Consider the following 15712-nt stretch of genomic DNA (forward strand, 5'->3'; position numbering starts at 1 on the left):
CAATTGCAAATGAACAAGTCACATTAGCAGAGGAAGCTGGCACGCTGTAGATAGATGGGATGTATTCTGCACTGGAGACAACATTACCACTTACATAGAAAAGAGGACTTCAAGAGGAAGGGAATGAGAGAGAAAACGGGGCATGAGAAAACCCTGAGCGTTTAGGCAAAAGCGTTGTAAGAAAATCCCTGACTCGCCGCATTAAAGCGACATGAAGCTGTGGGTGTCTAATCCGCTGTGGGCTCTTCATTGGTTCGGCTCCCCTTCAAACTGGCTCAGATCCACACCCCAGAGCCTCCCGGAAGCCTCCATAACCCACTGTCATGCTGCTGACTGTACCCAGGGGTTTCCGTCAACTGTATGCAAATGCACGGCGAGGATAAGCGGGGAAATAACGCTCCATGAGGAGTTTGAAAATGTTTTTGAATTCTTACACGAGTTCAAAGACGCCTGTCCAGCGTTGTGTTGTTATTTCACAGCGCACAGATTGACTGTGTTTTCTGCCCGTTCAGACTCTCAGCAGTGTTATCTGCTGTTTGCATAAAGCTGCTGGACCATGAGCTATTTGTTGAAACCAGTGGAACTAATTAGCTGAATTCATTATATAAATGTGATTGACATCTTATCGGCGTTGATTGAGTGGAGGAGCTGGATTTGGGGTGATTGCTTGACAAGCTGATTCTAGGGTGAAATACGAAGAGCAGGGGCGAGTTGACAGAAATGATTATAAATGAAGAACTGAAAACAATTCTGATTATAAGGTCCTCTGCATTCGTAGATTTATTTCTGCTAAAATGATTTATTTTGCGAATTTGTCATCAATGTGGTCAATTGTGGTGATAAGGCATGTTCAATGTGTGTGTGGGCGACTATGGGTGTGTGTAAGCGCATATGCTTGTGTGTGTGTGTTGGAAAATATGCGTGAGTGTGCCTGCATGATTACCCTGGTTAAAAAAGACCATCGTTATAGTGATTAATGGTGCCTTCATTAAGCACAGCGAGATCATTTGCATACATTAGATAAATGTGTTGGAAGACTCTGATGGCTTTGCTGTGTGAAGCCTCTGAAGCAGCGTCGCGTAATCTACCTCGGAAATACAATCTACAGCCGCAGCACAACTGTGTATGTCAAAAATGGAGTGCTATTTTACTGTGTTTGATAATATCACATTAAGGTGTTTTTCCATTTAACGCACCGCTGCCTTAAATGAATAAATAGCTAAATGGTTTCGTTCTTAACGCACAATTCGCCTGCGGTAAAGTTTACCATTACTTCCCCTGGATACACTGTGTATTCAGTTTGTTTAGAGCATCGTGTGTGTGTGCGTGTGTTGTGCACCCTTCAAGCTGTATGATGGTGCCTTTTTAAAAGAGCATTCAAACTATTAAATTCAAAACCCACCAGAAGGAGGAGAGATTGCAATTAATCAAATTCAGACTGATATTCTTCTGTTCAAAATGAGCATCCGCGCTATCATTTAACAGCATTAGGATGAATCCCAGCCATGTCACCCTTCACAAAGCGGGGAGAACTAAAAGAACATGTGAGCAATAACTGGAATGCAAATGAATCCATATTTCAGTCACTGAGATCTAATTTTCAAAAGCCAACATCTAAAATCTGCAGTGCGCCGTGCTTCAGAGCTGAATGCTGTTAATTTGTAGAAAGCTCCACTGATTACCCACTGCAGGCAGCTGCCGTTCTCCATGTGACACTAGGTTTTGTTTGACAACTCCAAGCTTTCCTGTTTCAACATGGAGAAAAAAAGAAGGTTTAATTTGAACCCTGCACGAAGAGGTTCATCATCATCAGCGCAACAACAAACAGACGAAGGAGGCGGAAGCAGAGACGTAGCTACGGTGTATTCGCAGCCAGGAGATAGTTAGAGGTCATCTCTATTTCATAACAATGATTAGCTGCTTCCATCTGCCGCTCGCTGCACTTCCCCTTTCCTTGATTGCTGTGTTCTCTATATCCAGGAAATTAGTTCATTTATGCTCAACAACCGTCAGTGAGGCGTAAACAGGTGCAGCACGACGAGCGACGTCACAGAGGGAGGACAACGCTCACACTGAGATTATATAGGAAAAACACAGCATCGACGACAATAACAATAGTTCCACGAGTACAATGGTGCCTGATTAATGCTGGAAAGACAAAAGCTAATGTCATTGTTGGAATACATGTTACATAAATCATTAGGTTACTTTTTAAAGATATACAAATAGCTCAAATATAATGTTATCCTTTTTATTTTGAACTGTGCTCACAGTAGCACGTAACATGGCCGTTGGTTGCAGTCAAACTTGTCAGCTTAAGGGAGTAGACAAAGACACTTGCTATTCAGCCATATCATCCCTATAGCATACATCAAATCAGATTACGACCCCACCGTGTCGTAGAATTTACACGCCACATCATGTGAACACGGGGTGTGTGTGTGTGTGTGTGTGCATCATGTCATGTTTGCACTTGATATGAGCACATGTGGTGTGTCAGTTACAGGGAGCGCAAAGAGGCTGAGAGACACAGCGAGGGGAGCCTACAGGGCTATGATTTGTTAGAAAAACTGTGTGTGTGTGTGTGTGTGTGTGTGTGTGTGTGTGTGTGTGTGTGTGTGTGTGTGTGTGTGTGTGTGTGTGTGTGCGCTGGCCACCAGTACTGCAGGGAGTGCCGAGAGATCAGCAGCTGAGCCTGTGTCCCGCTGGGAGCCATCACTGCAGAATGGAGCAGGTGTCTGCAGGCTCATTCACACACACACACACACACACACACACACACACACACACACAAACACACACACACACACACACACACACACACACACACACACACACACACACACACACACCACACACACACACACACACACACACACACACACACACACACACACACACACACACACACACACACACACACACATTGTATAGCTAAGTGAACTCTTTCCCCTCAATGTCTTCTTTTTTTGTGCACACCCTACCCGATATTTTCACCCAACATAGCCTGCCCACATCAACGTGTTTACGATTGATACCTGTTTTCTGTAAAAAATATAACATTCAACTTCAAATTATTGCTTTCAACTAACCTAATACAGTCATGGGAAATGTGTTGACATATAAAAAAATCTGATTTTTCAGAGCATTGATTCAGTAGATAAGAAATAAAAAAAGGCTTGCGATGTGGATTTGATCCATAAACAAGAAGTGTAGCAACAGAATCTCCCGCCGCAGCGACACGAGCGCCCACGCCCACCTTTCTGTGTTCAGGTACTCCGACCTGGAAGTAATAGCCTGTAATTTCCCCTACATAATGGCAGTGGCAGGGCGCGGGGAGTCTTTTCACCGCTGAATGTGCCTTGACGTTCGTGACCACAGCAGTTACTCACTTCAACAAACACAGAGGAATCTTTACAGAGGTGGGTGAAGGGCACAACACGTAATCCTAAAGTCGACGAAAGCGTCGCCTCCACCGACAAAAATCCAAAGCAGGAGAATTTAAACTGCTATTATTCCGACTCTGATTGACAGGTCCTTTTTAATACACGGATTAACATAACTTAATATAAGATATTCAAGTTTTCTGATGATGCCTGTGAACACAGCAATAAAACAGGCTGATATTTTCAATTAGGAAGTGCAGGTTTCTTCTAAAAATGTACTTCAACGAAAAATTGATGTGGACCTCAAGCACACATAAAGTATTGGATAATACTCTATATCCATATTGGCCCTGAATTCTGTCGGGATTTACCTAAAGTCATTGGCTACATTTGTACAATCCAGTAGGTTAAATAAACAAAATAATCTCAATTCTTGCTGCTCCGTCTTCCTCCTTTAACTCAGAGAAAGAATCCCAAGACTGCTCTTTTGCTTGGTAGAGGAAAAGCATTTAATTTCAGAGCCAGAATTGTTGCCTCGTGGACAATGTTTTCATATCCAGTTGCAGTTATTTAATTCAGCTTAAAAGGATAAATAGAGAGAGAATAATGAAACAGACAAGACTGGAGAGAAAGCAGTATTGTGTTTTATACATTTGGGGAGTTCTTATTTGCAAAGAAACATTAACAGCTATTTGTGGCATAACAGAAAAATGCCTCAACTGCTGTTAGACAGATAGGCTTAATCTAATGTCATTTTAGTCCAACATAATTCAGCTTTATGTGTGTATTAGAAAATGCAGATTAACTGAATTAAATATAAAACAGATATATCAATATGCACTGCAGATATGTCAGCTTTATAAACTTTGACAATGAAAGGTATTAGCAAGCGCAAGCCCTTTACTGACCTGATAATCTCACTAAAAAGGCTTCAGCTTAGTCATCTTCCTCACAATAGACACATATTCATCGCTCTGAAACAACATTAAATCATCCTTTTTCTCAAATGACATTTGCAGATTAGGCCCCTCTGTAGACCCCATTTTGAGATGTTATAAGGAGCAGACAACCATTTTGTAGGTGAGGCCTCATTTCAAGAGCAGTGAGGTGAGGGAATGTGTCTTATTGTTGTCAGCTCAGCGCCCGGTGATGCTGAGCTGACAAACGCTGCCGATTCCTGAGTGATTGTCTGCGTTCGGGATGCTGGCATGTTGATGAACAACGCTATTTTTTGTCCTCTCAGAATTGATAGTTTCAAAGCCAATGCGTTTTTATTGATTCGCTAATTGCGGGGGATGAGGGAAAGTATCTGCTATCACCATGAATAAATGATGTATGGCTTACTTGTGCATTAGTGGCGAGGCAGGGTGACCATTGGAGATGCATTTGCTCGCCACAATTTATAATGTATGAACAGAAAATAAAGGTTTTACATTAGATGTTCATTAAGGGCGGCTACATCTAGATAGGAATTCATGAAAATAACAGAATTATTTTTATCCAAGGGGAGGCTAAGTGTAAGTTACACAACACAGACATGCACCGACAGCATCGTCATTATCTGCTGACCTTTCGCTCCTTTTTAATATTAAATGTATTCTAACTGCAGCATTCAGGTGCAAACAGTTCAATATACCGTCTGCCCGAGTTGTGATTTAGTTGCTGTAAATTGAGCAAATGTACAAGAATACATACATATTCTGTAATATAAATATTGTCATTTCCCTCTGTGTTTGTGTTATACCATTAATCTGTCTTGGCTTTGTTTTACGTGACATTATAATTAGTACATTCATTCAATTTATACCTTCTGTACACAATGCCTTGGAAATCATTTCTTGAGTTGTTGCTAAGGAATTTCTTTCCCTTCAAATGGCTTAATCAAAATAAATGAAACATATCTTTAAGCGTGTAGGCATTCAAACCGAGGCCCGGTGGAGTTTTTCTTCTTGTGCATTGCCCACTTGCTTTTCTTCAAGCATGAGAAAGGGCGGGTTAAGCATGAAGTGACATTTGGAGAGCCGGATTTGTGCAGCATGGGCATGTTTTGGTCCACAGTACCGTAGGCCATCCCTGTGAAGGTCTCTGGATCCGTCTCGTTTCTAAAAGGTTATTCCTCATCAAACGCCATGGTGCGGCCATTTATGGAGATCAGTTAGTGTGAGCTTTCTGATGAGGTTTTTAAACGTTGATATAGATGGCAGGTAGTGATTCTTATAGCGTAGTTGTTGGGAAAACAACAATCTTAAGTCTCTGGCTCCTTCAACAGTGGAATATACTTAAAACATAAGAGTATAAAATGTTGTTTTAAATGGATCAACACCGCAGTACTTTTTCCACAAAGGTTCATCAGAACTTAGTACAGATCGCGTTCACACCGGAATAAGTCCCTTTAGGCAAATGAAGCCGCTGACGTCACTTCTTCTTCTTCTGCTTTGGGTTTACTGGCAGACCGCAAACAACTTCACGGCGTATACTGCCACCCGAAGTCCCCGGAGTTGCCAGCAGCAGCTTCTACTGAAGCCTTCTGAGTAAATCGCCAGAACGCCGACACCTCCTCATCTCCACCGCTCCCATGTTTTCTTTTGTGTTGCCATAAGTTAGTCTCTCTGGGTTTGTGCGCGGGGCTAATGCTAATGCTAATAATGCCAAATGCGAGGATAATAAAATGGCGGCTTCACAAAAAAAAGTCCCTGCTCTCTAGCACGGACGGAAAAGGGGGTACAAAGGTTCTCATGAACTAATTTTAGTTCCGGATTTTTCTGGTGTGAACGCAACATTTCAGAACTATATCGGAACTAAAATGGGAAAAGTACTACGGTGTGAAAGCGCCTAATGGTGCAAGTCAAATGCAGGAATAGGTAAACTACGTACATTCTGATAAAACCACTCCTATCTGCGGGGTAATACAGTGTTGCAGAAGCGACTGAAATAAATAATGCAGATAAAATAGGTCTGAAAACGTTGTTATTGATGGCAGGTGGTGATTCGGTGATTCTCATGTTTCCAGTTATAGCGTAGTTGTTGGGAATACAACAATCTTAAGCTCCTTTAACAGTGAAATATACTTAAGAGTAAAACAACAATTACATTGATCAAGAAAGTAGTGCAAATGACACAATGGTGCAAGTCAAATGCAGGAATATAGGTAAACTACATACATTCTGATAAAACAACTCCTATCTGCGAGGTAATAGTGTTGGAGAAGCGACTGAAATAAATAATGCAGATAAAAGAGGTCTGAAAGTGTGTGTCTGGGGGGGGAGAGTTGTGATTAAAGCCTCCACCAGATGGACCACAGCAGTCGCCCTGTGAGCATGGATGTACCCCGACCGGGATCAAACGTGATACGGCTGCTGTCCCACCCCATGCCCCCGAGCCCACCGTTTCACCCCATGATCCAGTGACCCACCTCACTGCAGCATGGCCACAGCTTCATTTCACACACATAGAATAAAATACAACAATTAACAAAATAGGTTCTGCCATCCCGGCCGTGGTGCCAAAATGTCCGATTTAAGAAACTCTTTAACAATTAAACGGCATTAAACTGCTCCATAGCTTCTCTTAATAACTGGACTTAAACTCCCACTGTACATTTTATATATATAATCAATCTAATATTGAATAATTAATTTCTTGCACAATAATATCCTGCATTATATTTGTTACTGGAAATGTGTATTTCCACATGTATATATATATATATATATATATTTGTAACCTTTTAATGCTATTTTATTTCAATTTCAGAAATATTTTGGACTGTTTATTTTGTGTGTCTTAATTTCTCTTATGTACATTGCCTTTTTCTGCTGCTGCAACGCAAACATTTCCCAAATACTATCTATCTATCTATCTATCTATCCATATCTATCTATCTATCTATCATCTATCTATCTAGCCAGATATCTAGCTATCTATCTATCATCTATCATCTAAGCTATATCTATCTATCTATCTACTATCTATCTATCATCATATATCTATCTAATATCTATCTATCTATCATCTATCTATCTATCTATCTATCTATCCATATATCTATCTCATCCTACATCTATCATCTATCTATCTATCTATCATATCATCTATCTATCTATCTATCTATCTATCTATCTATCTATCTATCTATCTATCTATCCATCTATCTATTAAATTGAATGCACTAGATTCAAGATTCAATGCTTTTATTGTTATTTGTACATAGCTACCGTGTAGATATATCAATTAAAATCTTAGGTCACTGACTCCTCCAACAGTGCAACACAATAAAACAGATAACATAGGATATAAATAGTCCAAGGAGAGTCTATATACAAGTAATTGGAATATGATATATTAGATCAAATATACATAATGTAAATGTACACTAAACTTCCTGATTCGTGTGTGAGCTGAAGTTGAATGTCACCCCAAGCTGCGGACCACTCTGTTGTCCAAATGGACACTAATCCACCAGAGTCCTGTTGAGAATACACTCCCGGTGCCAGAACACATGCCAGACTCAACAGCCAATGCATAGCTAAGCCTCTCTGGGCACCTCCACAAACCTTCTCTCATTTGTGTTACAGCCTCAAAGACACACCATGATTGTTCAAAATGGTTATTCTCAAAAGCCACACTTAAGACAAAGCATAGCAAAAAACAGGGACAACCTTGTCCATTTACCAAATGTTAGTAAATATTTGGTTTAACTCCCATAGCTAAAACACTTAACCATTCCTCTTTGATGTATAAGACTATTGGGAACCAGTCCATAACAAACTCATTAAGAATTTTAGCAGATATGATAATCTTACCAATGCCAAAGTGGACTTCAATCTTTCAAACCATGCTAAGATATCAGGGGGTCTTCATCCAATCATTTCTGTATTATTTTGAGGTGTGCAGCATACAAAGCCATACTCACAATGTGCTTGTGTCTTATCCCTGGAAGAAATGATATGGATTTAGAGATATATCCATCCCAAACTAGACAAGGCAAGTTTATTTATATAACATTTTTCTGTACGTGACAATTCAAAGTGCTTTACAAAACAAATTAAAAGACTTTTTAGGAATAAATACATTAAAAACACATTATACAATTTTACAACAGACATTACAAAGCAAAGATAATAAAATAATAAAAATAAACACCACAGGTAAACAATACATATTTAAAAGGCATACTGTAATTCGAATATGAGCATCTCAATTAAAAGCAGCGGCAAAGAGATATGTTTTTAGTCTCGATTTTAAAAATAGTAAGCGTTTCTGCGGACGCGCATGACTTGGGTAGTTTGTTCCAGATTGTCGGGGCATAACAGCTAAATGCTGCCTCTCCATGTTTTGTTTTTACTCTCGGAACCGATAGCAGACCCGTCCCAGAAGACCTGAGGCACCTTGATGGCTCGTAATTATGCAGGAGTTCAACAATATACTTTGGTCCTAAACTAGTTCTTGATCTGGCGTCAAAATGACCCCCCAAAAAAGTTAAATGTTAAGGTAAGACCACAAAACATGAGTGTATGTCCTGCAATTATTTGTAACATTTCCAGCATAATAAAGAGGGAATCATAATTTAATTCATGGATTAAATGCGAAAAAGCATTTATTTGAGCGTTATTGTGGATTAAATCTACAAAGGACAGACTTTACATAGCGATTGAACAAACGTTTACTCCATATTCCACAGATAGAGACGGAAAGAATTCAGCTTTCAAACGGCACCCTGTCACATCTTTGCAGACTGCAAAGCTCCCGCAATACCAAACAGAAAGAAAGTGGCTTTGACAAATGCAGCACGGCCTTGTTCCGGGATCAGCATGGAGAATTCATTTGTGATCTAACGACTTTCTACCAGGGAGAGCGACACAGGCAGGGGTTAAGCTGACTGTGTATCATGCCCAGTGACACGGAGGGAAGAGGATGTAGGAGTAAAGCTTCAACTAGATTAGATACATTTTACCAACATATGTGTATTTGATATAGTGTGCACTGCCTTCATGGATTTGCAAACACTTGCCGGGCCATTTTGGATTCAGTTGTTAGTTTTTAACAAAGATTTTCTGGAGAAAAAATGTCAACCAATTATTGAAAGCACCAGGAACCCTGAATTCAAAGCATTCATCTCAACATGTTTCCCCCCTTGAGTTAGTGTGTCAGCAGGATGTCTCAATAAGCTAATTATTAGATTTGACGATTGTAGGCTTTAGATAATGAGCGTCTGTAACCATTACTATAAAACATTTGCTGATATTTTTGAAATCCAGGCAACATAGGCAACATCAGGATTTGTGGTTAAAATGTGAGAGACGTGTTTGATGTCTTTGTTTTTATAATCAAGTTGGATTATATTATCATAGGCGATCTGGAAATGCCTTCGAGGGCTTTCTGTTCCCCTCGGTGAATTGGGATTTTCTTTCAGAGCACACACTTGTCTTCTCATCTGCACCCATTTAGCATTTCGGTGACTGGCTGTGAACCGGACTGCCCTCCCAAGATAATTTAACGTAATTTGCTCTCTCACTGTGGTTTAAATTAGGTAGCATTGTAGTGATTTTTCTCCTCTGGCTTAAAAAGACATCAGTTTCTTCCTTAGAGGATCTTTTGTGCCACAAGTACTCCCAACTGCTTCCTTCTATTACTAAATTGTCAGAGCACCATGGCACAGAGCGCCCTGCTTTTGAAGAGGAAGAAAAGAGGTGATTTGATTGAACAGCGATGCAGGTGCACCGTGCGCCTCTGACCATGAAATTACCAAAAATCAGTATCTGCACCGTGTGCTCCATTGATTCATGAAAACGAAGCCCTTGGTCTTAACACTGAAGGAAACCGCCCGTTTTTGTCCGGATTCAGCCGCATCGTGTTAATAGCTTTATAGTGTCGGTGATTCAGTTATGCGGAGTTTGTCGCTGGGCAGGGAGAAGTTGAAGGCTGCGATTCTCATTTGTTGATTGTTACCGGCAGAGGGTGGACACCTGCCAAGAGAGAGGCGATCATCAGTCTGAGTAGCACAGCAAGATGCTACTACTGCCAGAACTTCAATACAGCAACTAAATCTATCCTTCAAGGGCAAATCAAAAAGGGCCTAAGTAAGCCGCCGCATACTGAGGACTGTGTTCTGGGCTATTAAATGTATTAGTTTGTTTTACTGCAGAGAAATCCATTTGCGCTTGATAAGCATTACATTTTTCTCCGTAGCTTTATTGAAATACTGTTTTCAATGTCAGTTAGTGTTGTTGCCGTACAGTGAAAAGGAAATAATTCAGTTTCAGATGTTGTTTTCTGGCTTTTGTCCTGGGTTGCATTAATTTCTTCTGATCCTGAGTTCCTCCTCCCAATTGCGAGGATCAGGCTTGCTGCAAAAACACAAGTTTTCCTTCTCTTGTTAATAATCAAGGTATTTTCTTTCAGCACTTTAAGGTAACACCTCTGCTGAGATCTCCACTTCTCCTCCTTTAAATAGAAGTCTTATTATGCAGAGTGAAGCACAAGACAGGTGTTGAAACACTACGTCTGACAGTTAATAAGACTCAAACTGAAAGCACCCACAATTATCACCGTCTGCACACTGCATATTCAAACCTGCTATACTGTGTGTTTCTTGCCTGCTCTTTCACACTTGTTAGCAGAATACTATGTGCTGGAGAGCTTATTGTGTACAGAGTTTGATGCCGCCAGTATATTTCATCCTGGAAATTCAGCAACAACAGACTTTTTTCAGGGCGTGGCAAGGATACAGCTAGCCAGAGTGACTAAGGGAGAGTCAGAGGGACAGCGCCAGCCCGCATTAATCCATTAAGGTCTGCAACAAGGAGGGGTTTAGGGTGGAGAAGCAGGGCGGGAGGAGTTCATGACATGGCTCTCTGCTTTCAGAATCAGCAGCAGAGACTGAAACACACTTGTGGGGTCCAGCCCTTGAAGCTCTGGTACCGCGGCAGACTGTGACGCACTACCAGAACCACAAAGTGTATTTTCTGTGGTGGGTACGTTTGCCTAAATCTGTTTACACAGTCACGTGTGGGGACTCGCCGCCCTTATGGGGACAAATTGGTGGTCTCCATGAGGGGAATCATTCATTTTAGGGTGAAGACTTGGTTAGGTTAAGGGTAAGGGTAAGGGTTAGGCATGTGTTGGTTAAGGTTAGAATAAGTCTCCAGGAAATACATGCAAGTCAATGTAATGTCCCCTGAAGTGATGTATACATGGTTGTGTGTGTGTGTGCGCGTGTGTTTGTGTGTGTGGAGGAGAGCCAGAGCCAATCATGGAGATGGGGTTTCTCATTGCTGACAAGTGTGGCTGGCCCTCCTGGGCTAAAGCCACTGACGCTTTATAACTTTCAGAACTTTACAAGAGGAGAGGAAAATTATTTGCCTCCTCAAAACCTATTTAGCATCAGTCATCAAATAAAAACGCCAAATAATGCATCCAATCAAGGCTATGCACTTTTTTTGGACGAGGTTATAAAGGAAGAGTATTTCTTTAGTCATTACACTAAAGTTCTTTGGCATTTTTACAATTATTTAGTGCCGTATTGCATTTTATTCACAGGCCGATTTAACTGTCAGTAGAGAAAGGCCGGATCCACATAGATAACAAGCGACACTGCAATATCTCTAACATTCAGACTGTAGCATCTCAGCATGGATGCCCTTGATAGACTATCTCAACCACTCCCTCCATCTGTCCGGACACAATATTATAATGCACAGTGTGTAGCCTACCTTTAACTAGGACATGGAAGCAACACGCTTCAATCTATCTCTACGAGTCTGTATATCATATCTACACACACACCGTACCACACTTCAGAGAGCAGATTGTGTTTATAGCTCATTTACTGAGTAGGGGCAGTCTCTTTCAATGCACATGCACAAACTGTTCACCCCCCTCCCCTCTGGCAGGAGGCTGCGCTCCATCAGGACCAAAACCTCTCGCCACCTGAACAGTTTCTCCCCCTCCGCTACCGGCCTCTTAAACAAGGCCCGGCCCCCCCACTGACACTTACCTCTGCCACATCATAAACTATATGCATTACATTAATGCACACAATGTTCATACTCCTTTCTGCACATATTCATATTTCACAGTTTATATTCTAAAATTCATTTAATACAATTCTGTTTCCATGTAAATTACTGCTTTATTGATTGCTATTTAACTGTATTCTATTACGGTGTAAAAGATTTTGAGTTTAGATTACTTGTTTTTTATATTTTATGTATGCACCATGACATCAAGTCAAATTCCTCGTATGTGCGAACCTACCTGGCAATAAACCGGTTTCTGATTCTGATTATAAAATCACGGTCCTGCAGAGCAATTTAGTGAAACGACAAGCTGAGCAAATCATCTGTGAGAGACTATTTTCACTTTCAAATCAGACTCGCTTAAAGAAAAGGTTATTTGGATTATATTACAGAGGGAGAAAAACAACCTCAAAACACGGTCTTTCATGAAATAAGGAAATTATCACCCTCCATTTTCTCCCCTCATTTTACTGCCTCTAAACATCAACAGTTAAAAGTTGACTGCACACAAAGACGGAGATGTGTTTGTGGCTCAGTCATGGATCCAAATGTCCATTCTCCACAATAGGGAATGAAAAAAACAATAAAGACATGGTAGGGAGGAGAACATTAGAGGCAGTGAAGTGGAGCAAGCTTTTTTTATGGATCCAACCCAAAGCCTTTATTACATTCAAAAGGTCAGAGCAGGAGGACAAAAGACGGACAGGAAACTGTGTTTTGTTGCTCGTACTATTCAGCCGCTTCTTTCCGCTCTTTGGAGGAGTAGATACGGAGGCTTGTAACAAAGGGAAATGGACAAAGATGCACTTCTATTTTTGATCCATTTTCTTTGTGTTTCATTCTACATTGCTCTTCCTCTGTTGTGTCATATAGTGTGATCGGTACAAATCTCCAGACTGCGAGTGCCAGCATATTCTATTCTCTCTGAAACAATGGCGAGCTTGTGCAGCCTATCTTCCCCTGTGTGTGTGTGTGTACGTGTGTGTGTGCGTGTGTGTGTGGTGTGTGTGTGTGTGTGTGTGTGTGTGTGTGTGTGTGTGTGTGTGTGTGTGTGTGTGTGTGTGTGTGTGTGTGTGTGTGTGTGTGTGTGTGTGTGTGTGTGTGCGCACCTCAGTACTGCTCGGGCTTAATTGAAGGCGTAGTGAGGATTCTCATTAGTATGTCAGGCGCATGGTTTTCTGCTAAGCTAGCTAGCGCTCTACACTAACCAGCCAGGTGGAGGGGTCAGGGGTGAAGTGCCAGAACTATCCTCATCCCCCCTCTACCTTTTCTAACATTATTATTTCAGTGTACTCATTTGGGAGATAATTTGTGTAGCTGCCTGGGTGTGTGGTTTAAATTCACATTTCACATTTGCAATAACTGTAAGTGCAGATGTGGTACGTGCTGTGCGGTATATCATGGTCTATTAACAATACGGCTTTACAGTGGATTGTGTTATTATGGTAAATCATGTGTTGGGAAATTGCTGATGTTTTGATCTCCTGTCTGGCGTCTTACACCATGTGTCATGTCAGTTACATGAGGTTACATGTGTTTATTTACAGTATAAGGTGCACGAATGTGTCACAGCAATTGAGTAGCAGTATGTACATGCGTGTATATCTTGTGTGTGCGTGCCTATGCTAACGTGTGCTTATCTAGTATGGTGTGTGCCAACATGCGTTCCAGTTTGTGCCTTATATATAAGTGTGTGGGTAAATGTCTTGTCTGCCTGAGATAGGGGCCAGTGGGACAAAGAAACCTGTGGCAGTGTTTGCTGCTGGGCATTAAGAATTTGAAATGTGGTAAATCCATCAAATGTGGTGAAGATTATATATTGTGTGCGTAATTAGGAGTAATTAGATAGTAGCATGCAATTAAATTGTGTTTAATTACTCCTCGAAACAATTGAGCTAACGTTTTTTCGCCCGGCTACTATATGTATTCCCCATGTAGACCAGTGTTTCTCATCTTAAAACAAGTTATGCACTTGTGAAAATGGTGTGTCTTTTGGTGAGGGTACATACTGTATGCAAAGGCTCCTAGAGTTAGCACTTAGCACAATTCTAAAATGAGCAAAAGCATTTTGAGACTATGGCTTAAGGACCCTTGAAAAGCAGCGTTGGTGATTTTTGTTGAGGGGAATCTGCATACTCTTAATTTGTCTAACGACAGGGAGTGAGCTACACAACACTGCAGTAACAATGCGTATATAACACATGTTTAAAACACGAACTTATAACAAAAGAAGGGACGTATAGGCGTTTACGCATACTACTAGCCTGCACGAGTTTAAAACGGTAGACTGACTGTAAGCATCATTTGCATATTAACATTGTTATGGGGGGGTAATTATGAGCAGTCACGAACATAAAGTCACCTTAAGCATCTACCTCTCCGCGTGATGCTGAGGGGACCGCAGGAGCCTGCCTCCTTCCCTCGCGAGCGCACCGCCCTGCAGCACCTCAGCCAATAGGAGCCTGCGCGCGAGGTGACTGGATATTCCATAAATGGCTTTTTTTGGGGGAAAGGTATAGGGGTGTTTCTCTGAATCCGTCTCTCGGAGTAGATGCTCGCCGTCTTGTGTTCTCTTAGTTTCTCACTGAGCGAGTGATATTTGTTTCGGTTAGGGGACACGGCCTGCATGTTTTTATCCACACTGTTGCGCTCTGTTTAGTTTTTGGCTCCGCTTCACTCATTCATCCTCTCCGGCACGCTGCTGCTGCTCCATCCCATTCTCCTCGCTGACTTCCCCGGCTCTCACAGTTTTCCCGCCGAGACTACCGATACCGTCAATAGCACCAAGAATGGTCATGGTGAGTAGATATCATAGCTCCATTCTGCGAGCAATATCCTTAACGCGTTCCGCAGCAGGCAGGCAGAAGCTCCTATGTGTTTCGCATAACAGCATGCATTGTTTAAGGTGCTACAGATGCATACTATATAAAGAGTGAACTGTATCCTATTTATAAGCTCAGCCTCCACCTGTATGGACAGGTGTGTGTACGGAGTTTTGCACCCGTGCACAATCAAACCACAGAAAATAATGAGTTGAGATTATTTATTTTTTTGGTCAAATTCGCTGTTTTTAATTTCTAACGATGTAGTATAGAGAACTAAAGACGCTTTGGCTGTGTGGTAGGGTGGTTGGAAGGTCGCTGGTTCGATTCCCAGGCCCTGCAATCAACATGTCTTTGAGGGCTTGTGTCCTTGGGCAAGATACTTAACCCCTAAATCGCTCTCGATGGCAGTGTCTGAATGTGTGTGAAATGAATGTAAGAGCAGGTGGCACCTTGTATGGAAGCATATGCCTTTGTAGGAATGTGT

The 15712-nt window shown here is 41.4% G+C and overlaps 1 protein-coding gene across 1 annotated transcript in view; it reads left to right on the plus strand.

The window, feature by feature from the left end:
• Positions 1 to 14951: 14951 nt before the first annotated feature.
• The window catches only part of LOC117557357 (ELAV-like protein 4), a gene marked incomplete at its 3' end in the record, with an annotated part of 52135 nt that continues 51374 nt past the window's right edge, over positions 14952 to 15712 (plus strand). The window contains 1 exon segment of the mRNA XM_034233164.1: positions 14952 to 15201. Within this exon segment, the coding sequence (XP_034089055.1) occupies positions 15193 to 15201 (9 nt within the window).

Source organism: Gymnodraco acuticeps, unplaced genomic scaffold (assembly GCF_902827175.1).
Source record: "Gymnodraco acuticeps unplaced genomic scaffold, fGymAcu1.1, whole genome shotgun sequence".
NCBI classification, from domain to species: domain Eukaryota; kingdom Metazoa; phylum Chordata; class Actinopteri; order Perciformes; family Bathydraconidae; genus Gymnodraco; species Gymnodraco acuticeps.